A 25,281-nucleotide genomic window follows, 5' to 3' on the forward strand; every position below is an offset into this window, starting at 1 on the left:
CACCATCTGAGGGCAAACAAAACATTACTATTTCTACTCCGATCTTAACACTTTGGGCTGAATAATGCTCATTTAAAAAAGTGGTTTAAATATTTCGAAAATGTTAGAAAATGAATTCTGTTTTTAATAAAAAAAATTCGTCTCAAAATCCTTTCGAGTAGCCTATCAGTATAATACTCTAATACCAGTTAGCTTCAATATCCACTTTGAAACATTTTATGTTTATATTTAAGTTATATTTATTCATTGATTTATTATCAAATGAGTGAGAAGCTCGATTCGATCTCTGGCTCATCTGCGAGGCTCTTAAAGACGGGGAGGGTCTCAAGACAGGACTACTGGACAGTCTGAGATACGAGAATATGAGAGAGTGAGAGCCGAAAGAGAGAGACTTGCGCACTTGGGTCGGGCTGTGGGAAAGTAGCGCACACGGACACAGGCGAGCGGCTCGTGCTTTAAGATAAAAAAAGTAAAAGTCTGTCTCTGTAAAAGTCTAAAACCGATTGAGATAAATTAAAGAAAACCCCAAGGAAAGATCCCAATTATTGCGGTCCAGGCAACAGCTATGGAATTGCCGGTTCTGGTTTTAGCGGCGGTGGTCCTGTCCTTTGGATCCAGCACTAAAGTGAATGTTCCGCGCCTTCGACTTTCTTATAAAGGTAAACTGCTTAGATAACTTGGATCTATATTTGATAATATGGAATATAACGCTACTATTTAATGAATGTAAAATGATGGCTACAGGGAAGATAAGTGCTTAAATAGAATTAATGATGGCATGTTTTAACACTATATGACGGTTGATGTTGCGATTCCTCTGTTTATCGCGTTGCGCATATTTCCTAGCACAGGTGCAATCGGCTACCTTAACTTGGCAGGGCACAAACAATGTTTGCAGGCCCTTTACCACCACATTTATTTTACTTTCAACACATGCCGCTTTTGACAATTTTGAAATCTTCAGTGAACTTCTCCCTTGGTGATTTTGTCAAATATAAATCTGAGCGCCCTGTTGCGCGCAATTACGCACGGCCGTGTGCTTCTCTATTTCAACTGGTGCTGCAGCTGGTCTTTTTTTACACTGTGGGAAAAGCTACAACAAAATGTAGCAGTGTAGGTTACTGTTTCAGCTAGTTCCTTTCCAAGGGACCCTCGAGCTATTCTGAGTCACGCACGCCTCCAAACCTATATTGCGTTGAGTTGATGTTTATTGTTTTATCCCGTTACCCCTACATCATTTATAGTGTGCAAGACAAATGTTGCAGTGTGTTGAGGGAGTTTGCGATTATTTAACTGCCTTGTTAGACCTTGCTGCTGTACACTTTAAAATAATTAAGATAAACTTTGCTTATCATAAAGTTACTCTTATAAAACCAGAAATGAGGCTTAATGTGATTACAGGTATGTTAAGAAGAAGCTATTAATTGTTTATTGATGTTTCGCTAGTTATTGATGATTATAAACTGTCGGGTGTCCGATTTCCCTCCAGCAGTGTGTGCGTGACAAGGGCGCATCTGTGTAGAGTTTAGTGCGGTCATCTATTGCACAGCCAGTCCCTGCGTGGAGCTATGATTGCATGTAATCGCCCTGTGTTCTTCTCCGTGGACGCGTTATTAACCTCGATAACGATCCGGCTGTAGTTCCCTGCCTTGGACTATATGTACTTAAATTGTCAAGAATTTGAACAGATCTTCGAATGCCTGTTCGTCATTACGCGCATGAATATTAAAAATGCTTTGGTACGCACGCAAAGCACGCACGCATGCACTCATCAAGCTGTCAAAATTGTATGGATTGGTCTGGAGGGAGCATGTTATGTTTTGAATGGGAAATGAACGACAACCTGTAAATGCCAACAGCATGGATGTGTGTGTGTGGATCTGTGGGGTCCTTTGCCAGGTCAGCTCTGACCCCTGGTCAATTTGAAATGTGTGCTGCGTTGGGAGACACGCACGCACGCACGCACGCACGCACGCACAAACACTCCAAGTGAGTGCTGAAAAGCAGTTTTCCTCCCTCCTACACCTTCACACCCACATGCATTCATACCCTCACATGGCACAGTCCATTTTACGGTTGAACACACAGGCACATCGGCTGGCAGATGTGTGTTTGTTTTAGTTTACATGAACGAATGAATGAGACTGTTTTTGTAGAGTTGCCCAGATGTTTGTGCAGAGTTTGATGAGGTCTGGCTAAAGAATCTGTCACCAGAGGAATTTTAGGCGATTCTTTGTTTCTCCCTTTTTTCACGTTCTTTCACTTTCTCACACTCTAAATATTCTTTCTGAAACCATTTGGAAACGGTTTATTTAATAAAGGAGATCCAGCTGAACCAATCTAAATACAAGCCAAAGCTTGAGAGGGAAGGCCACACAATTTAGTGTCGGTAAAGGGAATATACTGAAACTCTAACAGGAGATTGATGTTTCTGTACAGAATGCTTAAATTTATGTTTGACACTACAGATGTTGGCTTGGCAATGGAGTAATGTAGTTTGTTTTAGGTTCAGTAAAAGCCATTGTTATTACCTTATCTAAGCCTTAGAAACTTTTGTAGATGTACCCTAATGTTGTCGGATTGATTTATCATATAAAAAGGACTTTTATAGAATACCATACGCATAGCACCAGTGCTGAGCACAAAAAAACGCAACGTTTGGAAACACGCCGTACACTGGCAGAAGAGCCTTGGTGGACACAGCCCCTTCGTGTCTGTATCTCCCTCCTTATCTTTTAAACTTTTAAATGCTGTGCGGGCAAATTCAGCGCCAGCAAAAATACCAGTGTTTAATGGACGAGAAAAGAAAGACAAGACCTTACACATGCCTGCAATGGCAGTTTTATGTTCACATGCCACGGCTATTGAGAAAATTCATTTCAAACATAATGTTCATGGCACATACAGATAATCCATATACACACAGGTACATACACACACAGTAGACGGGAATACTGTGGTTTCACTGTGGAAAATGGGTGCAGGTGTAATGTGAATGAAAACATTCCCTCCATCCATGTGGCATTAGTCAAGAGGATCTGGTCTAATGTTGCAGAACAATGCTGTATTGTAGCAGTTTCCTTCTGAGCTGAGGGGAGTTTGCAGCTTACCGCAATTAGGTCACAAGCTCTTGAGTCGATCACACGCACTGATTACAAGCAGAACAGCTGCTGGTCACTTAAACTGTAATTTTATTTTTTATCCCCAGAGCTGATGACCATCCTGGGAGCCGTCACACGGACATATGCACACTTTATTGCAGCCTTATGCTTTGGTGCACAAATCCCATTACACACAAACCTCACACGAGAAAACATACACCGATATGGCTGCTAAAAGAATTCAGTCTAATAAAGGACAAAGAAAAGAAGTGTCAGAAACGAGTGAATGAAAGGAGAAATGACTTGATTGTGGAGCTAAAGTGTTGACGGGAGAGGGAGAGCCAGTGAAATGCATTTCACCCATTGTCACTTAGATTAGCCATGTGGGAGAAGAATATTTCTTTCTTTCGTTTTCTTTCTTTTGCGGATGAAATGCGCAAACACGTCTATAAGTCTGTGTGTGTAGCCATAACACACCGTTTTGTCTATAGCTGCTGGAGTCTCATTGTGTTTGTGTGTGTACAGAGGGGAAGGCAGTGACTCTCATGGCAGCTGTCCAGAGGGGTCCATCTAAACCCTCACGTTCTGATTCTCGCTCCGGGGAGAGGGGGGATCAGGAGAGGCCAGGGTGCAGGAGAAGACCGAGGGACGTAAAGAATGAGACTGACAAAAGAAATGTTGAGAAAACAACCAGGGAAAAGTGGGATTGAAGTGGAGAGGGAGGCTGAAAGAGAGAGAGGTTACATTTCAGAGCTTTTATGAGTTTACCAGTAAGATAAAGCCAGATTTGCCCTGCAGTAATGTCAGCATGTGTGACGAATTGAGACAGACAGAAAGAGAGAGAATTGGAGGAAATGGAATATATACAGTGATTTTATGGAAAATTGGCTACTTTTTTGCTCTAGAATGCTGGGCTGTAGAAATCCACATGTATTGAGTACCAGTCAAAACTTTGAAATCATTTAAGAATAATATTTAAATACTTAGTATTAAATAAATGTTAAAATTGAATATAGAATAATTCTTTGTGGACCTGGGATGTTTTAATTATTGATGGAGTGTGGGCAAACTCATCTAATAAATAAGGGAATATAGTTTATATTTTAATATACAAAAATGCATTCCAATTGACTACAGTTTTTTCAGCCTTTAATATTTTATTGTAATTTTTGTGTTGGCCACAGCGGATATTAAAGTGGGTTGACTCAATAAGATTTGTGCATGTATTGCATTCATTATAAACCCTCATTAAATTCTCATCACACACATGCAAACCTTTTAATCTTTAATAATATGTCACTCTGGACAACAAAACCAGTCGTAAATAGCACAGGAACCTTTTTAGTAATCGCCAAAAATACAAGGTATGGGTCAAATTTATAAATATTTCTTTAATGCAAAAAACCATGAGGATATTAAGTAACGATCGTGTTCCGTGAAGCTATTTAATAAATTTCCTACCATATATGTACAAAAACTCTATTTCTGTGAGTGGATGTCCTGCTGCAGTGCCTCAGATTAACAACTTCAAAGGCGATTTTCTCAATATTTAGATTTTTTGCACCCTCAGAATCCATCTATGTAAACAGTTGTTGTTCCGCCAGATAGTCTACTATCCTAATGAACCATATATCAATAGAAAGCTTATTTCTTCAGCTTTCAAATGATGTAAAAATCTAAATTTCGGAAGATGTACCCTTAAGATTGGTTTTGTCGTCCACATATGTTTAAATAAAAGGCAAAGATTTCAACATTGTCCAACGTTGGACAAGTGTTGCACTGTTGCATATAATTAAAATGTATGCACTGGCACAGTTTATTTTTGCCTGCAAGATTAATTTGAACAACATATTTAGAATAAGGTTTTAGATAAAAAGTTACAAATAATAATTTGTAATTTGATAAAAAAAAATCATTCATTTAACCAAGTTTTTATTTTGACTTTTAGTAAGAGCACAAAAGTACAGTGATTACAGTATGTGTTGTGTGTTAGCATCTTTTAATTGTCGACATACTTCAAATTAGATTTGGTGGAGATTTGGAGGAGAAAAACACTTTTTTTTGCAACTTATTGTGTACGAGTGTGTATGAGAGGAGTGTTGTGTATTCTTAGTGCCTGGGGAAGACACCGTGAGATCTTCCTGTCCATGTTCAATTTCAATCTCCCCTACTGCTTGCTGAACCAGCCAGTAATTAATTAGTTCCACCATGCAACTGCTGACAGAACCAGCCAAAAGCCTGAACCCGTACAAAACTCACTCACAAGAATAAACAGAAACACACACAAGTGCATGATAAAATACATCTAAGTCATGTACTAATGTACAGTCTACATTAAACATGATTCACTTACATTACAGACAAGCCTTCAGAGGGTTATATTTATACGTAACATATTTATATCACATTTTCTATCGCCTTTCATTTATCTGTCTTAATCACAAACAGGCACACAGACAAAATCCAGAATAAATGCGATCCATAAGGCAAATGGCCCAAACAGATCTAATGCAAAACCTTCAACTTGCAAACACTTTATTACCCAAGAGCGAAAATCTAAAAGGTAGAACAGACGCCAGCATGCATGTGTGTGCTATTAACGCTTGTTTAGAAAGTTGGTGGAGTGCCACTGTGTGGAAAGCCTGCTGATGCAAGAGAGTTGATAGAGAGAGAGAGAGATAGATAGAGAGATGATGAGAAAATGTTCACTTAACTTCACATTTGTCATAGCCCCCTTCTCTCTCTTCCTCTTAATGACGTACACACAGATGTTATTATGAACTAAGTAAGTAAGGAAACATGTCTTGAAAGATGTGTGGAAGATGTGTGTCGTAACCACTTCATTCTAACATTACATTTTAAGTTCCGTTTCCAAAGTGTTACTCATCTACTGGCACACTTACAGGGTCTTACCGTCACACTGGGGGGGGGGACAAGTGTGTGTGTGTTAGACACAGTGTGTATTCCAACGTAAACCTCTGTGCAATGTCAAGTTATAATTTTATCAGGTTTAATTTCATTAAACCGGTGGTTGTGAGATGTTATTTTTAAGAAGGCAGTTTATGGACACAGCTTTAAGAGAGACCAGACAACCTGTCTTACTCACACATCATCGTGCCCCTGGGCCACTATTTTCATCCTTTAAAAAAAAGAGAAACACTGAATTTACCAATAATTATGTCTGAATTACATTCAAAAAGTCGCTCAACAACAATTGGCTCTTTTTGCTTAAAAGTGGGACCTGTTTTTTGAATCTTCTACTTTATTTTGTGTCAGTCTTCTTCCCCTTATAATGTCAATTAACACATTTCTACAGAATAGAGAAAGAGAACATTGCAGAGCTCTTCATTTCTTTAGATGTCTATGTCTTTGATTCATATGGGGAAGTTATTAATCATATGCCACCAATGAGCTCTTAAAGCAGGGCATTGTACCACAGGTTATTTCAGAGATGCCCTGTAAACACTTTACTGTATGTACCTACTGGATAAATAGTATCTGCTTAATGATAAATAACAGGTGATTTCTAACTTTGTGTATATTTGGGATTTGTGTGTAAGTGTCTGTTGTTGACATTATGTAATTCTGTTTTGACACTATATATGTGACCCTGGGTCATAAAACCAGTCTTAAGTAGCACAGGAATTTTTTTAAGTAAAAAACAAAAATACATTGTATGGGTCAAAATTATCGATTTTTCCTTTATGTCAAAAATCATTAGGATATCAAGGAAAGATCATGTTCCACGAAGATGTTTTGTAAATTTCCTACCTTAAATATATAAAAACTTTATTTTTGTAAATGGATTGCCTGCCACAGTGCCTCTGATTTACAATTTCAAAGGCCATTTTCTCAATATTTAGATTTTTCTGCACTCTCAGATTCCAGAGTTTTAAATGGTTGTATCTCAACCAGATATTGTCATATTCTAACAACTCATACATCAGTAGAAATCCTATTTATTGAGCTTTCAGATTATTTAAAAATCTCAATTTGGAAAAATTTACCGATAAGAATGGTTTTGTTGTCCAGGGTCACATATACTAAACCCTTTAAAGCTTTTCATTTCATTATGTTGAGAAACTTGCATGCAACATCACTTACACTAACAAAGAAAGAACAAATCTTTCTCTCTTTCTAGTTTTCCAGCTTTGGAAACAAAAGGAGTGTGTTTTCAACCTCCTTTCCAATGATTGTAAAAATCTAAAGGTTTTTGTTAAACTCCCTAAATAAGGGAGGGAGTTTAATTGATTTGTTTGGGAGAATATTGTGGTTGTTGCACGTGTGTGTATGTGTTTATAATTGTGGTTTAACACTTGGCTTTATTATCTGGCTTCTCGTGGTCTTTTCAGTGGCGCCCCATTAGCGGGTCCAGAAGCGTGCCGCCCTATCATCGAGGCCTCATTCCCTCCTCAGATGCTTCTCATGTCTGTCCAATCACATGTTATATGAGGGAATGTGGAGGGAGTGTTGAGTTGTACTTAAGGAAATATTAGAAAGATAGCAAGAGAATGTGTGTGTGGGAAGGCAGAAATGTGTGATTTTCCTCGAAGAAAATAGCTCAACAAATATAATGAGTAATAGGCCAGTTAAAGGCTAAATAAAATTGAAAAAGGAGCAGGAGCAGGTTACAAGTGTCCCAGTTTTTTGTGCTGTTTTTGAGCTGATTTAGAGAAAAGTGTATTTTCTGCATTTCATCACTGCCCCTAACATTCTCTATGTCTACTTTGACAGAGAGAGAAAGATTGACTGCAATTTTTCCTGTTGAAATGTGGTTTTGGTTGTCAGGTCATTTATAATTCAAATCTTTCTGTCTCTGTATCTCTCTCTCTCTCTTTTCCCACAGATCTTTTGGCCACAAACCGTACCTCATTCTTCGGTGGTTTCCGTGGTGATTTGCACTTGTCGGCTGTGTTTTTGGATGAATATCACGACAGGCTTTTCCTTGGAGGAAAGGATGTTCTGTATTCACTGAGATTGGATCACACACATGATGCTAAAGAGGTACAGTAACACACACACACAAACACCTACACTCACGCACACACACACACACACACACGCACACACACACACACACACGCACACACACACACACACACACAGACATACATACCCAGGGCCAGCTGACAGAACTGTCGGGGCAGTGCAAATTCATTTATCTTCTACATGTGTTTTTATGTCTTGCGAATGTAAACATTTGGTTTTCTTTGATGTATTGAGCATTTCTATTATGAATTTTGGCTGGGTAACATGAAGGAATTTTGTTGAAACTATAAGATGTACTTGTGACAGTTTTTGAAGCATCAGGAACGTTTATTTGAAAATTCCAAACCAATCAGTGATGTTTATTATCGTATGCCAACATTTTTCAGCAAGGTTGTTTCTGAATGTACTGTTACTGTCAAAAAGTTACATAATAGCATGTATTACCAGATTTTTAATACTTTTTGAATACTTTTTTGGGCCAGTGAAGGAGAACCTGAAATCGGAACTAAAGGAACATAAAACACGGTCTTACATTTAAGTCTTGTTGTGATAAGGTTGTGAAAAGTGCAAGTGATGATGTTGGTGTGTGTTAGAGAGAGGTGTCATGTTATTCTGTCTGCTCTACTGGAGACGTTTATCAACAGACACAGATAATATCAGCAGACACTTACATGTGCGGACACATTTTACACATGATTACAAAGAGAGAATGTGAGAAAGCTTTGTGTCATCTAATCCTTACAACTACTGTACCTCAGAAAGGTTTAGGATATAGCCTACATTAATAAATCTCACAGCAATGCTTTACTGTATTAACACCACTTTCTTCTGAAGTGAGGTATAAAATAATACTGTATGCTATATGATATTATAATAACTAGTCCGTCTGTGTTCAATCTTTTGAACACAGACGCTGCTTTGATGCAATTCAAATTGTAAAAGGTGCTTGTAATTGACTTGACTTAAAGTAGTTTAAGTACCACTTAATTGTTTGTGTAATCCTAAAGTTAAACATATATTTGAAGAGTTTGGTTCCAAAACGAGATAAACGCCAAAATCAGTATTGTATCAGTTCGGTATTGAAAAATCACTTTTTAATTTTACACAAATTGCGATATCCGCCGTATAAATCTGTGATGTTTTCTCCCTTTCTTTCTTAACTACAATATACGCCAGTCTCACTTCTCTGCAGAATGCGATTTATCCGCTCAACCAATCATAGCACAGCATTCCACGCATTGTAAACATTCAACACTTTGAAACAGAAAATAGTGTTTTTCATCTTGCCACTTTCTTTTTACATTTTTTTACTCAAATTAATCTAAATGGTTTATAGTGTGTCAGGCTGAGGCCCGAACTCGGGTCGTTGGGATAGCGATCAGACCAACTACCACAGAGCCAAAGGGTGTAGATGGAATCCAACAAGCAGAGGCACTCACGTGAAGAAATTAGTAGGTTTATTATCCACAAGAAAATAATAATCCTCAAGGCAAAAAGCAGCATCCACAGAGAGAATAACAAAAGTAATCCATAAAGACAAAAATCTCGAAAAAACCACAAGGAGTACATAGAGCTAAACAGAGCTTAAGGCTAGAGATGACTAACATTTACAATAACCAAGCAAAGACAGACAGAAACAGAGTCTCTTAAATAGTCCACCTAATGGGGAAAACAGGTGCAAACAATGACGCTAATCACAGGTCTTGATCAGTGCCTTCATAGTATAGAGTCCAGGGCAAAACCCTCACATAGTGTTTTGGAACCAAACTCTAAATTTGCAAACACAAGTTTGTGTTTATGTTGTCAAATTGTTTTTTCTTGTCTTTCTCTTTGAGTTGGAGTGTTTTCCCATGCGTCACAAGTTTTAATAATAACAACTTTTCAAAAACATATAAACTCCTATAAACTGGCCTCACTTGTGAAAAAGATCTGTTTAGACCACAGTAAGACATATAAACACATAAATGGTCTGGCTTGATTATACAAGCTGTATGTTTTGCTGTCCTTTAATGCTTTTGTTTGGTGTCGCTGTGTAATTCATAAAAAAAGTTGTCTCATTGTGTTATAGATACTGAGTTAAATTGACTATAAAGGCAGAATTGCTTTTATTGGTACTGCTTCTTGAGATTACAACACACGTATTATGTGTGTGGGTGTGTGTGCGTGCGTGTGAATGCGTGTTTGTGTGTGTATGTGTGGGCCAAGCGTAATTAAAACTTCTGTGAGTGGGAATATGTTATGACCCGAGTCACTGGAGCCACAAGCAAGGTTACTTTTGTATGTATGTGTGTGTTTGTAAGATCACACTCCAAGTCTCTGAAGCCCTTAATATTGTGTGTGGCCTTGTTAAATTATATGAACAGGAAGTGTATTGCCATAGTGATGGACACAGGGGAGTGGTTGCCACCTTTAGAGGGTATGACCCTTGACCTCTTGAGTGGACTTAACCCTGACCAACCTTCCTTCTTGCGCATGTTAATGTTCATCCCCATCACTGACAGACTTTATCTAAACTTTTGTAGGCTCAGTGAGAAATTACGTTCACATGTTAATATCAGAAAGCTGGCAGTAAGTACTCATTCTGGTCAGCATGACAGCTTTAAAATCAAAGCAGTTGTGTTTTTTATGGGTAATGAAAAATGGAAAATGGATAATAACCTAACAGTGTATATCTAGAGCAAGCGCATATAATAAAAATGGTATTAAAATCAGCAAGTTTAAGCAAATATTGAAAGAACATGAGAAACATGAAACAATGACAGTCACATGGCCTATAGATTCCAGTACCAAATTGTTTCTTTAAATAAAGAAGATGACTAATTAAAGAAACAGGAAATAGCTTAAGGCATAGGAAGGATGCTGGGTAATGTAGTTGATTGCATGTTCCGGATTTGGACAATGTCATATGTTATTCAAGATTCAAAGGCTAAATACAATTCAGTGACTCATAATGATTTAATCATGTGAAGACTGGAAAAGATCTGACGTGCACTGGCTTATTTCATAAACAACATTGTGTTGGGATATCTGATATTTTATATGCTTCAGAAATCACTGCAAATCCTCCACATGACCAAAAGTAGGTCAAAACAATCAACAAATCTTGATATTTTATATTTATATTGAACAGATGTCATTTCCAGAGAAAATCTGACACAACTGATTTATATTATAACCAGCTCAAACTGCATAAAAGGCACTCGTATTTAAAAAAGTACTGTTATAATAAAATGTTATTGCAAAAATGTGTTTTGCAATGTGAGAAACAAGAATGTCTAGAGACTTGTTAAAAAGGAAACAAGTGACTTTGCCAAATTTTAAAACGAAACAACCAAATGAAGTTACGTTTGTGTTGTACAAGTAACCCATTAAACTGTAATTAAACAATATTAGAAACAGTCCCACACAGAATGGCCAAATAAAATAAATGAATTCATCTTATTGTTATGCTGCATGCAATTTGATCTTCAATAATCTATGGAAGGAAGTATCATTTGTAAATGTATGCAGACCTGTCCAAACAAAATTGAAAATCTCTGTGAAGTATAAATGTGGTAGATTGTTTTTCAATCATTCACAGCATCATCATGAGTTTTTGTCGACTTGCACACGCTCAGATTTATTGTTTTCATAAATCTATTGTTTCCTAAATCTGCGGTTTAATTGTTAACACTTGTGGGCGAAGCAAACACTCCCACACACCCACATGTGACACACTCTCTCTTCCTCCTCTGTTGTCTAATTGTGTCGTTGTCTGGGCTTGTGAAAATGTTATTAGTCCTACAGTAGCAATTAAAAGAGTCACAATGCTGTGGCATATGTTTTAAAATAATGAAATGGTAAATTTTGTTATTTCTTTCTCTTTTTCCGTAGATCCATTGGCCTTCGTTGCCTGGTAACCGTGATGACTGTATTCTCAAAGGAAAAGATCCTGAGGTGAGCGACTAACCATTCTGTTCCTCCTTTTACTACTGTAGATTACTACATGGTTCAGTAAAATGGATTTGCAGATCTATTGTAGTAGATAGGGCAAATGATAAAATGCAACTAGTATAAGTAGATTATCATGTACAGTTGGAGTAACTACATAAGGGCAGTCGTGGCCTAATGGTTAGAGAGTCGGGTTCGTGACCAGAATGTTGACGGTTCGATTCTCAGGGCCGTCGGGTAACATCTGAGGTGCCCTTGAGCAAGGCACCTCACCCCTACTTGCTCCCCGGGCACTGCAGCGATAGCTGCCCACTGCTCCGGGTGTACGTGTGTTCACGGCTGACTGGATGGGTTAAATGCAGAGGTCACATTTCGGGTATGGGTCACCATATCTGACAAACAGGTCACTTTCACTTCATAAATAGGATTATCAACTTTTCATAATCAAATTTATTGAAAAAAAAAACTTGGTAGAATGCTTTAAACCAAGCAGTTCTTGGACCCCATTGATTACCATACAGTAGTAATAAAAAACATATTTGTAAATTTATTTGGCATGTTAAACACATACAAATATTTTTTTAAGAATGTAGGAATGCAAACAGTTCTGGGGCACTACCATTTTTGTATTTCTCTATTACAACTCGAGGGTAAATGATGACAGAATATTTATTTTGGGTAACTGTCCCTGTACATGCTTGGCATTCACAAGCACTCTATAGTGTTTTGGGCTTTATCTTCCACTTAGAATCTACAGCAAAGGCATGATGCTAACATAGACAAGTTACACTTCATTTTTGAAAACCATAAACCAAACAGCAAGTTAAAAGACAACTCAACAACAAACTCAAAATCTAGGGGCATGTGTCACCGTTGCCATATTTTTCTGTAAAGCAGTTATATTTCAAATTTAATTCATTCCCTGATTATCCTAAATCTGGTGAATGATCGCAGAAATCCGTAAAATCCCTGACATTATGTGTATTATGGAAATTTGTTAAGTGTGATTTGTAACACATTTCATTTCACAGTGTTTCGAATGAAAACATCTGTCCATCTTCAGCTATGTATTGAAAGTGCTGCTTTTGGCCAGAGCAAAAAAGCCGAACGCCTGTAAAGGAGAACTGATCCACTCACTTATTTTTTGTCCTGATTCCAACCATGTGTATGTAAGACTCATGGGTCTTTTAAAACCTACAGTAATGAGCGAAGAGAGCTGCCCCAATACACAGACCACATGTACCCTTTCATTCCTTCAATCATCCTTACTTTTTTGGACTATTTCCCCGTTCCTTTTCTTTTCTTTTACCATCATGAAAACTTTAATTTTGTTCTTAGATCCATTTTTTTCCTGTCACAAATGGGGCACACACACACTCAGTGAAATGCAGTCTGCATCTGTTAGTGTTTTACTCATAAAGTGGAGATGTGAGGTGTCTCCATGGTAACATGGTGACTGTCCCGGCAGCATCGTTTGATGTGACAGGTGAGTGTGATTTGACAGCGGTGTTTTAATAACTCTGCTCATTGTGTAAGTGTGTGTCAGGGAATTGAACAGGATATTTGTTTTTTATTGAAGCTCTAGTTGGTGTAATATTGTGACAACAGAGTTATGAACTCAACTGTTCATTCACACAAAGCTCACCTTCTGTTCAATTATTAAAAAAACAAAACACTGGTGATGTTTTTCACAAATATGAAATAAACTTTTGTATCCCATTATTTTGTAGCATAGACCCCATATTACGATTTGATTTATTATATAAACATTAAAATATTATGATACATTAAAATGACATTACAATATTCCACAGCATGGTAAATGATCGCATTGCATTGCCTCAAACAAATATGAATACAAACCTCATATCAAATTAATTGAAAATAACACACTTCATATTTTTTGTTTGACTTGACATTTTCATGCCCTTTTTTGAACCCTATTTGTCGAACGTGCCTGGTACATTGATGTGCTGGATCTCACCCTTTGCCCTGCCGCCTCACATCTGGTCACAGTTTGAGCATCTGCCTGCATCTTTTATGACTCTTGACCTTGCGTTCATTTATGCCTCACTGATTTTGACCCTATGCTGTCAATGAGGCTGTACACAGGTGGCCATAGTTAGTATGTACATATTGACTGTGTTTGTACATGTGTGCTTTAGTATTTGAACCATGGGATGTTTTCCATGAGGAAAGCTCTGATTGGTCTCAGGAAAGGGTATAAAGTGGAGATCACTTTCCTGTAGTTCGCTATCTCTCTTCCTCTGATCCCTAAAACGTTGCAGCTCTCTGTCTAAATACTCGAGGGGAATATGAGTCACACTTAAAAGAAACCACACTTGATAAGTGAGTGCATGAGTGTGGCTTATCTGAGTGTGTAACATATTATTTTCATCCAAAACACTATTTGCATAAAAAGTAGGTGCGTTTGCTCCATTATAATCTAGTATTGACTTAAATACATTGCAGTATTTCAAAGCCTTCAGCACATGTATCATTTGCATTTTACACTGTAATATTACATTTTTTTATTTGTTCTCTTTCGTATGTGTTACAGACGGAGTGTGCAAACTTTGTGCGGTTGTTGCAGCCGTTTAACCGCACTCATCTCCTGGCCTGCGGAACGGGTGCGTTCCAACCTGTCTGCGCATATGTGTACGTCGGACACCGTGGAGAGGTAGCAAACACACATACGGACCCCTACAAGCTCACTCCCTCCCACACTTTGAGTGTTTTTGTGCTCACACCAGGAAGATCTAATTTGCTTATGCAGATCAGAGACCAAAGGGTTGATGGTCAAAGGTCAAACCACCAACAGGTTGACCCTGAAGGTCAAGACTAGATCATGAGAGAAAAGTCACAGCAAATAGACACAGACACACACTAAGTCAGTAGAGGAGGAGTGATGTGTTTGATACGTCTGCGCTGGCATTAGTGAGCTGGTCTTGTTTCCTTTAGGGTGTGTGTGATTTGCTACCCCATAGGGAGTCTCAGGGCGTCAAAGATGGCTGTCAGATACACAATACTACATTGTGTGTTGTAGGAACTGGCACAGTTCCGCAAGGGTCTTATTTGTCTTACAGTGGGCACACCCATACACACATACTATCTAACATCAATTACATTAAAGGTTCAATGCTACTGTTAATATTAGGCTTACATTGTAGATGAAACATCGAAACCACATCCGTGTGCACACACAATATGCTTTTGTATTTTTTAATTTTTTTTTGTAACTTATGCCCAGTTTCACAGACAAGGTTTAAGGCTAGTCTCATACTTAACTGAAATTTTGAGCTGTCTTTACTGAAAATAGCGTGCCTTGAAATATCTTATGCCTTAAATGTCTCTAAATGCACACCTGTAATGTTTTTTACATATTTCTTTAAAAGCTACTTTAATATCATAATTAAACTAAGGGTTAGTCCTGGCTTAAGCTAAACCCTGTCTGTGAAACCGGGCCATAATGTTCTTTCGGGTCAATTTGGTCCCAGCAAAAACATTTGACATGTTTCACGCTTGATATTTGCAAGTATTTCTGTTTTACATATAGAAATGTATTTTATTGTTTATTTTTTAAGTATGATTTATTAGGAACGATTTTTAGATTATTTTATTAGATTAGTACACGTTGTAAATTACTGTCTATTATACGTGTATAATACTACAAATAATAAAAACAGTAGACCCAAACAGACTGTCCGCCCTAATACTATCACAATGCACCAGGTTACTGCTGAGTTGTAAAATTCATCAGATTTTCTTACTTTTTTCCAGCATGTGTTCAGTCTGGATCGTTCCACAGTGCAGAATGGGAGGGGAAAGTGTCCCCATGACCCCAAACTACCCTTTTCAAGCACCTTCACAGGTACTTTTGGATGGAAAATACTCTTCGCCATTGTGAAATTTCTTGTTTAGTTTTGTATATTGTGTCAAAATTCATGCCCTGACATGTTTGTGTTGTGTGTTTACGAGAATGTCAGGGTGAGTTTGTAAAAGTAGTTCATGTGTAAGATTTGGTTAGTTGTGTATTTTGGCTCTTTTGTGTGCAGGGTGGAGGTTTCGGCTTGTCAGTGGTCATTGAGTTTATGGGCCGCTGTAGATTGACTGCTCTGATGGGGGAAAATTTAGGTCCTCTTTGGGCCAGGTTGTGTGTGCTTTTGTGTGTATGGGGGGTTATGCATACAGTACTGTGTGTTACAGCCTTCTGGGGCATAGAAACATCTCCTAGTGTGTTCGTGTGCAACAACACTGTACAGCCTTGGATCTCATTCTGTGTCGGTTTGCCAATGCAGTCAGTTTTGGGACAGATTTGTAAGATTGCGTACTTGGACATACTTTCACACACTGACACACACAGATTTGTTTCTGATCATTTATAGGGCAAAAAGATGAAGTGAGTGTGTATTTAAAGCATAAGTCATATAAAAGATATATTTTTTAGATTGAAGGCTGGTACATCATTCACAAGCATTTTATTCTGAGAGATTGTATGTGTTGAGTGAATTGAAAGTCTGTTGACAGTGCTTGATGTCTCACCTGATAAATACAGATACATGTGTGTGTAAAAGTCTCTGTTTTCCATTACTGATAACATGATTTTGGAGAAAATTACAGCAGACATCCTGTAGTACATTTTTCTTTCTTTCATCTGGATTTGAGATGGTTTACTATTTTCTCTCTTTCTCCCCTCTCTCTCTCTCTCTCTCTCTCTCTCAGGTGGAGAGCTATATACAGGCCTGACTGCTGACTTTCTGGGAAGAGACTCTGTGATTTCCAGAAGTTTAGGGTCTCGTTCACCCATGAGGACAGAGACAGATCAGAAAAATCTGCGTGGTAAATCACACGTGATCTCCTCACATACAATTGACATACTTTAAATTAAAGCATTTTTTGTGACTATAATCATTATAATAATAGTATGTGTGTGTACCTGGTAAACCATATGTTATGGGGAAAAATTGTCCAAAGAAGGCAATATCCAAAATCCTTGTCCTTGTGGGGACATTTTTGGTCCCTTAAGGAAACAAGCTTATATATCATACAGAATTACTTTTTTAGAAAATCTAAAAGAGCAGAAAGTTTTGTGCGATTGTTAGGTTTAGGGGTAGGGAATATGATATATGACAGTATAAAAACCATTTCGTCTATGGAATGTCCCCATTAAACATGGAAACCCAACATGTGTGTGCGTGTGTGTGCAGAGCCCAGGTTTGTTGCGACTCACCTCATTCCTGACAGCGCGGACCGAGACGATGATAAAATTTATTTCTTCTTCACTGAGAGAGCAGCAGAGACGTCAGAGAGAGATGATGAAGGATCTATATACACACGCATTGGACGAGTGTGTGCGGTGAGATAAACCACAATGCCTTCTACATAAATGCCTTTTCCCACAAGTGCAAACTCACACATGCAGGCACCAGCATACTGATCCTGCTTTTTTATGCTCATACTCGCACAGCTGTCGGATGGTTTGCATTCCTCTGAATCACACACAGACTGAGCAATTAACCTAGTATCCATAAACCAAAAAGCACACATACAGAGTCTCTAGTTTAAGAGGAGCAGTGGAATCTCTCTGTCATTCAGAGGTCAGTGTTCAAAGAACCTAAGGTCAATCACAAACTACACTCAGATTGACTCCTATTGAATAACCTCTATCCCGTTCCCCAATTACACAGAGAGAGTGATATCTCCACATATACCAATTACACAGATGTAAGGCCTTTTTATGTCTGTGTCTGATACATTAACTCCAGCTGTTATGCTTCCTTGGATCTGCAGTAATCTCCGTAAGTGAGATGCTCTGAAATATCATGAGGTATCCTAGATTTCTTTGTTCCCAAGAGAAGAGTTACAGTAACGCTGGCAGTTTATGTATAAATAGACATTTTCAAGGTGTTCAGTGAGTCATGTAAAGTCTTCCTGTGTCTCCTCTTCTCTTTCCATCTTCTCTCATTACCTATACTGTACTGTATGTATGAGATAGATAAAGGTTCATTTGCAGCAAAAGTATATACTTCTCTAGGGATGGAAAGTATGTACTTTTGCACCTAAACGTCACATTACGTCAAACTACTTGTGTTTAACTATATTTCTAATCATCCTCTATGTTTATGATATATAACACATGAATTGGGACACATGGATTGTCTCTACCCAGAGTTCATTGTGTGTGGTCTGAGGGTAATTGGCGCTAGGATTTGTCTTTTTGCGTATCTGTAAGCGTTCAACAGAAAATTCAACACACATGAGTGGCTCATCATTTACCGTCTATGTGGTTTCAGAATGATGTGGGTGGCCAGAGGGCTCTGGTGAATAAGTGGAGCACATTTATTAAAGCCCGGCTGGTGTGTTCTGTTCCCGGACCTCACGGCATCCAAACACACTTTCATCAACTGGGTAATGCATTAAAACCCCCCACACACTCCTCTCTGTATATAATGTGTTGTATAAGCTTAGGGCATCTTTTTAATATCTGACTGTGTGCTTGTGTATGCAGAGGATGTGTTCTTGTTACGGACCAAAGATGAAACAAATCCAGAGATCTATGCGATATTTAGCACTATCAGGTCTGTCTACTGTCCATAAGTATTTTAGGTTCATGTGAAAAAGCAAGTTTAACAGATGTTTTCTTTCTCTCCAGTAATGTGTTTCAGGGCTACGCAGTGTGTGTGTATAGTATGGCCGATATCCGTGAGGCGTTTAATGGGCCTTTTGCTCATAAAGAGGGTCCGGACTATCAGTGGGGACCTTATGAAGGACGAGTTCCTTATCCACGACCAGGAGTGGTGAGATAACGCATAGACACACCTACATTAGAAAGGATGTCTTATAATAATGATTTGTAAATGTATGCATATCTCTTTATATCTCAGTGCCCTAGTAAGATTACAGCTCAGCCCGGCCGTGCGTTCCGCAGCACGCTGGAGTTTCCAGATGCAGTGCTGCAGTTTGCCCGGACACACCCGCTGATGTGGCGCCCCGTTTACCCATCGCAGCGTCAGCCGCTTCTGCTCCGCACAGGCGCCCCGTACAAACTCACACAGATCACTGTAGACCGCACGCAGGCCGAGGACGGATACTATGATGTCATGTTCATTGGCACTGGTGAGAGGGAGTGTGTTTCAAAGCGTCACTTAACACTTGAGTGTATTTGTATCCTTCAGTGACTGGTAAAATAATGGTGACCTTTGACCCCATTAGACATCGGCACGGTGCTAAAGGTTATCGTACTGGGAAATGGTCATTTACACACCACTGAGGAAATCACACTGGAGGAACTGCAAGTGTTTAAGGTGTGTGAGTACATGTACATGTCTGAACAGAATGGGAACTATTTTGTTTTCTGAAAATAAGTTTTTTGTTATTCGTTATGTTTTCCTTCTGCAGGTTCCCACACCCATAACCTCTATGGATATATCTGTGAAGAGGGTGAGTTTACAGTCATGCAATCTTATATAAGTGTAAATTTAGAACATAAGCAGCAACAAAATTTCATTTTACATTTAAATGTTTAAAGGGACTTTTACTATGTAGGGAGTCCAATTTGTGTGTACATAATGTTGAGTTCAAAGCAATGAAACATTTATTTAAAACAGCCAGTTGTTTCTTACCCAGGGAGTAAACGAATAGTTCACCTAACAATAAAATTCTGTCTTTCTTATTTATATCATTCCAAACTTTTATGATTTTCTTCTGTTGGACCAAGATGTGAGTACGAAAATTATGACAACATTTCATTTTTTTGCCAACTTTCCGTATTTGGTTACAAAATGAAAATCATTACAAACAAACCTGTATAATTTTTTCTTTCACACACATGTTGGCACAAAATGAGAGCATTTGTGGTGATGACAAAACCTTTTTTTGGGGAGAACTATCTCTGTTTCATGAGTCAAAAATTTGTTGTTAATTAAAATGTATTTTTTCTCTCCCATCTAGCAAACTCTGTTCGTGGGTTCAGACACAGGTGTGGTCCAGGTGCCTCTGCATCGCTGCAGTTTGTATGGTAAAGCGTGTGCCGAGTGCTGCCTGGCTCGAGATCCTTACTGCGCCTGGGATGGACACTCATGCACACGATACCTGCCAAACACCAAACGCCGATACCGTAGACAGGACATCAAACATGCAAACCCTGCGGTGCAGTGCATGGATCAAAACCTCAGTGGTAAGAGAGAGAGGCTGATAGTGACGTGTGTTAAATGCAGAGTCCTCTGAGAACTTGAAATCCATTTATAGGTCAAAGCACTCTGGACATCATAGTGAAACAGACAATTTCTAAAGTAAAATTGTCTAACCATTTCAAGTTGGAGATAAAATACCCTCTGAGCTCACTTATGACGTGATTAATGGGGTTTGAAGGACAATCTGTCACCTGAACCACTCCACTGAGCTTTAAAAACTGTCAAAAGCCTTTAAACTGTGTTCACCAAGTGAAAGAATGAGAGATGAGGAGACGGATCACTGTCCATGTCTTATCATCACAGACGACAGAGAGATGAGATGTGCTTGAGTGTTTGTATACTTGAACGTGAGGATAATGCTGATAAAACCTGATTATATAGAGAGCAGTGTCAAAAAGTCAAAGAGGACTAATAAAAATGAACTGAATTCTGTGAAGGTTTATTATTTAAAGTAATATGAACCTGTAGCTTTATTATTAAAGTACTAGTAATGCCATTATCATGGGTTTAATTCACACAGCATACATGATAAAATATTTGTCACTTTAGATCAAATATATATATATATATATATATATATAAGCATAACAGCTGGGGTGGTGTTAACTTTAAAAAGTAATGCACTTTTGTTCTATGTTCTTTGTAATTCTCAATTGAATTCAAAGTTGTTTACACATATACGGCTCTCGTATAGCTCAACCAGATTTTGTCAAGTGGTTGATCTCCTCAGGACAACATCTTTTGTTGACCTAAGGACAACATTTTTATAAATAAAACCTAAACCTACACCAAAACCCTACCCTAACCATAGCTTAACCCTAAAATAAGAGGGAAATGATAAGTTAAAAACAACGGTCTAGAAGCACCTAATGCTGGTTGGAAGATTAAACTTAATCGTAAACTTATTTCTGAAATCTGATTGTTCGATTTAAATGGTGTCCCAGGGTAAACATGATGTTGTCCTAAGGATATCAACCACTTGGCAAAAAAAGGAGAGCCCTCTCTCTCTCTCTCTCTCTCTCTCTCCTACACACAAGTGAAAGTGACTTGTGCGTATTCTCATTCTCCCGCTCTCCTTGTTTACTGGAGAATTGTCCAATAAGGAACTAAGAAAAGTTGTTACGAAACGAACGCTGGGGGGGATTATCGAACACAGAAATACTTCGCCATACATCCAACAAATTTTTTGACAGGTTGACCATATCAAGCATAAGACAGCACGTTTAACATTGAAAATAACTCATGAAACACCGTTGCATGCCGCTTTAAATAATAATATCAAATAATATAAAAAAATATAAGAAACATAACGAAGAGTTTTTCCATGGAAAAATATCCATATTCAAGGTACAGTATATTTTGTGTTTTGTGAGGCTTTTTTGAGAATAATGGGAGGTGACAGATCTCTACATGTGGTTTTAAGATAAAACTTCCCGGGGATTTATATCCAGATCTGGGTCCCTTAAACACAGTTTTTAAAGTGTCTGTCTTAACAATCGTGTGTGTCTGCTGTATGTGTGTAGTAGAAGATTTGGATCTGACTGAAGAGCAGGTGGTTTATGGCACTGAAAACAACAGCACATTTCTGGAGTGTGTCCCTCGATCACCACAGGCCACTGTCACCTGGCACATACAGAGAGACGACCACTTAGAAGAGGTGAGAAACGATCCATGTTACATCATTAGATAAATATCAAACTAAGATAAAGAAGATATGAACATGTTAACTAAACCATTTTGTAATAAAGTTTAATAAATGATCAAACCGCCTGTTTACTCTTAAAACACTAAAAGTATTTGTGCATTTTTTGTCAGCAGAAGTACAATTGCAAAAGCAAATTGCTTTAATTTGTAATCTAATGTAATATAATTTATATTTGATCATTTAAGTGTTTATATACTTTAATGAGAGATAATGCAATCTTTTAAAATAATGCTCTCCTTTTACTCTATCTTCCTCTCTTGTAGGTGGTATTAGATGAACGTATGATCAAGACAGACGATGGTTTGTTGTTTCGCCGTGTACTCCGTCAGGACGAAGGCATCTATGTGTGTCGATCTCGGGAACATGGATTTACTCAAACCCTCTCACGCTTCTGGTTGGACATTTTACATGCCGACACCCTGTCGGACCTCTTATCACGTGATAGCAAATATAAGGTGTGGTCACCGTGCCCTGCCCACGTGTCCCCTGCCAATCGCAGCCCAGCAAGGGCGTGGTTTAAGGACGTCTTGCAGCTGATAGGTCCGTCAAACCTGCCGCAGGTGGAGCAATACTGTGAGCGTGTTTGGTGTAATGAAAAGCTGAGAAGGAAACACAAGACCATGATGGACAAATATCGGCAAGCGCAGGACTCAGCGAGGAAAGCGCGGATCCAGAAAAGTACAGGGGAACGGATACGCTCTCCACGGGACCTCCGCACAGCAGAGTAAAATTTATGTGCGCACATCACATAGTGAAGGGAAGGTATGGACTTTCAATGGAAAGTGGACAAAGGACTTTTTTTGATAGCAGCACGCAACCATTTTTGTTCATAGTGATGATAAATATAATTTTAGGTTTATAAGTCCAACTTCGGGTTGTTGGCCTACAACAGTTCTTATGACCACAGAAACAACACCTCATCACCTCAAAGCAGGCCGTGGATATAGTTTTTAGTGTCTTACTTAGTATTAAGCAGCTGCAAAACCTTTTCACTGGAACAGATGAGGGAGGCAGGATGGACACATTGACTTCAGTAGTAAATTGGAGAACTGCCACTGCAAAAACAGGTGCCAAAAAACACATTCATTCTGAACACATCTGGCTCTCATACAGCTGGGCATAATATTCAGACTTTTTCTCAATGTTGAATTAAGTCATAGGCCCGGTTTCATAGACACTGTTTATCTTAAGCCAGGGCTTTGCCTTAGTTGAATTAAGATATTTATCTCGCTTTTATACAAATGCCTTCGAAGAAAACATTGCTGGCGTGCATCTCGATACAAAACAATGGCACAGATACATTTTAAGATGATTCTGCGCAAGTTATTTTCAGTTAAGACAGGTCACACATTCATTTTAGTCTGGGACTAGCCTTTCGCCTTGTCTGTGAAACCATGCCACAGTGTTTAGCAAAACTTAGCTTGCCAGTGCATTAAGCTGTAAGAAAATGACATTTTAAAATAAGACATTTTGGTAACTAGATCATAGGCTGACGACTGTTGAGACTTCAACAGAACTGAAGAGCTTTTGGCAATCATGATTCGTATAGGCATATTTTTTTTCCAGCTTAATTTGAAAGAATTCTTTCAAAACAGGGTTTGTGATTCATTCATGTTTTAACCAGACGTTTTAACATTTTGGTGTCTATTCCTGTGTTGTTGTGCTGGGAAGCCCCGCCCATAGTGAAATCTAATCTGTCCGAATCCTACTCCAAACAGCGAGATTATACGTACAATGCTGTGACGTTTAGTGTCAATAGATAAAGTGCTTGTTGTTGGAATTTCATTGCAATGTGTCTGGTTAAGACACTGTGTAAAGCTACATACTCAGAGGCTTTCGTAGCATTAATGTGAAATAATCTTTTTTCTAGCTATTTACTATATTTTTTGCCCAGACTTTTTGGCTCCCTTTTATTTAAACTAGACTGTCCTGCATCACTTGAACTATGTTTATTTATTATTAGTCATAAAAATGTGGAAACATTGACTGCTTTCTTTAAAAACATTGTGGTTTGTAAAAATCTCTCAAAGAGAGATGGAGAAATTGTCCGACTCCCAAACCTTCTGACATCTTTTCTGAACGTCAGGGAATACCCTTTATGTTGCTGGACCAGATCAAGCAAAAGAAACACAACTGTTTAATATAACATTTTCTGTGCCCTGACGGGACTGGCTGCATAGAATTGCACTGAAAGTTTGCTATTTGTGAATGGGTACAGCAGCACTGTTCTGACATTTTTTCCATCTTACTGTATCGCTCATTTGCCTTTAGCTGTTTATTGATAACACTTTAAAAATAGAGCTTAATAGTTGTGTAGAGGCATTAAAGCAAACATTTAATAGTTCTGTACAATTTACCATGTGCAACATAACTGCTTTTCAATATTTTTTCACATGATGGTTGTGATGGTTTTAGCCCTCTAGTTTTTTCCTCTGTAGATAAAATATACAGCATAAAGAATCTGTTTTTATACCAGGTTGTCTTATGTATTTATGTGTTATTTAAAAGTGATTCTTGCATGCAGAGAAACTCCAACCAGTGTTTGGTTCAGTGATACATAAATAAAAACATTTCACAGAAGGTTTTTTGGGTTTGTTCTTCACATACTGTCCACAGAGAGAGATCGGATCAGTACAAAATGACCCCCCAACTACAGCGACCCGTGGGCGTGAGCGTTCAGTGTTACAGATGTTTATTTTAACCAAAACCTCCGGTGTGTGTTTAACTCTCTGCTGGTTTATCATGTTGGACTGGAAAGGTCTTTTACTCCTGAACATTTTAATGTACAATACAAAAAATGATGCCGTTCAAAGTGAAGTCATATGCAAGCGTCATTAGTCAGTTTGAGGCTTGACATTCAGAACATATGCTGGCGTTATGATATATACAGCAGCTGGAGAACAAACCACAGAAAAAGCTATAAAAATCAACAAAGACATTCATAAACCAGACACGACCAGAACAGAAAAATGAAACCGAAATGTGTGTTTAAATGTGATGCAGTATAGTGTTTGCATCATAAGTGACAAACTGTGCAAGATGTTTTCTTCTGAAGTTGACAAAGTTTGTTAAAAGTTTGAGTATTCTTTACTTTGTTGTGAGTGAAATAAGCGCATGGGAATCATTTTACTTTGGCAGTAGCCTAAAGTGAAAGCAAAACATTCTAATGTATTTTCTTAACACAGCCGGTATTATGATAGCCTTTAAGGATTCCTTCCACTTCATTATGGCGAAGGGAGGCAAACAATTCCCTTCTGCCTCTTTTTACAAAGTTCCCTAATAGCTAGAAGTTTAATTGATAGAAATATTGCATTCAAGTATCAAAATTCCACATCACGTTGTCTGACTACAATCCTTAGACATG

General features: G+C 38.3%; 1 protein-coding gene across 1 annotated transcript; it reads left to right on the forward strand.

Annotated features, from left to right (window-relative positions):
• Positions 1–385: 385 nt before the first annotated feature.
• sema3bl (sema domain, immunoglobulin domain (Ig), short basic domain, secreted, (semaphorin) 3bl) lies at positions 386–24,510 on the forward strand. Its single transcript, XM_056772622.1, has 16 exons — positions 386–659; positions 7,948–8,105; positions 11,964–12,026; positions 14,581–14,700; positions 15,801–15,891; positions 16,743–16,859; positions 17,228–17,376; positions 18,314–18,428; positions 18,529–18,598; positions 18,673–18,817; positions 18,905–19,136; positions 19,233–19,324; positions 19,419–19,460; positions 19,971–20,196; positions 21,736–21,869; positions 22,181–24,510. The coding sequence occupies exons 1-16, from the start codon at positions 566–568 to the stop codon at positions 22,643–22,645; spliced, it is 2,313 nt and encodes a 770-aa protein (XP_056628600.1). The 5' UTR covers positions 386–565; the 3' UTR covers positions 22,646–24,510.
• The last annotated feature ends 771 nt before the right edge of the window (positions 24,511–25,281 follow it).

This window comes from Triplophysa dalaica, chromosome 18 (assembly GCF_015846415.1).
Source record: "Triplophysa dalaica isolate WHDGS20190420 chromosome 18, ASM1584641v1, whole genome shotgun sequence".
NCBI classification, from domain to species: domain Eukaryota; kingdom Metazoa; phylum Chordata; class Actinopteri; order Cypriniformes; family Nemacheilidae; genus Triplophysa; species Triplophysa dalaica.

Coding starts and splice junctions, on each gene's coding strand:
- sema3bl (XM_056772622.1), top strand. CDS start 566: ATGGAATTGCCGGTTCTGGTTTTAGCGGCGGTGGTCCTGTCCTTTGGA. Junction 14,701..15,800: donor ACGTCGGACACCGTGGAGAG/GTAGCAAACACA, acceptor ACTTTTTTCCAG/CATGTGTTCAGTCTGGATCG. Junction 21,870..22,180: donor GAGACGACCACTTAGAAGAG/GTGAGAAACGAT, acceptor CCTCTCTTGTAG/GTGGTATTAGATGAACGTAT.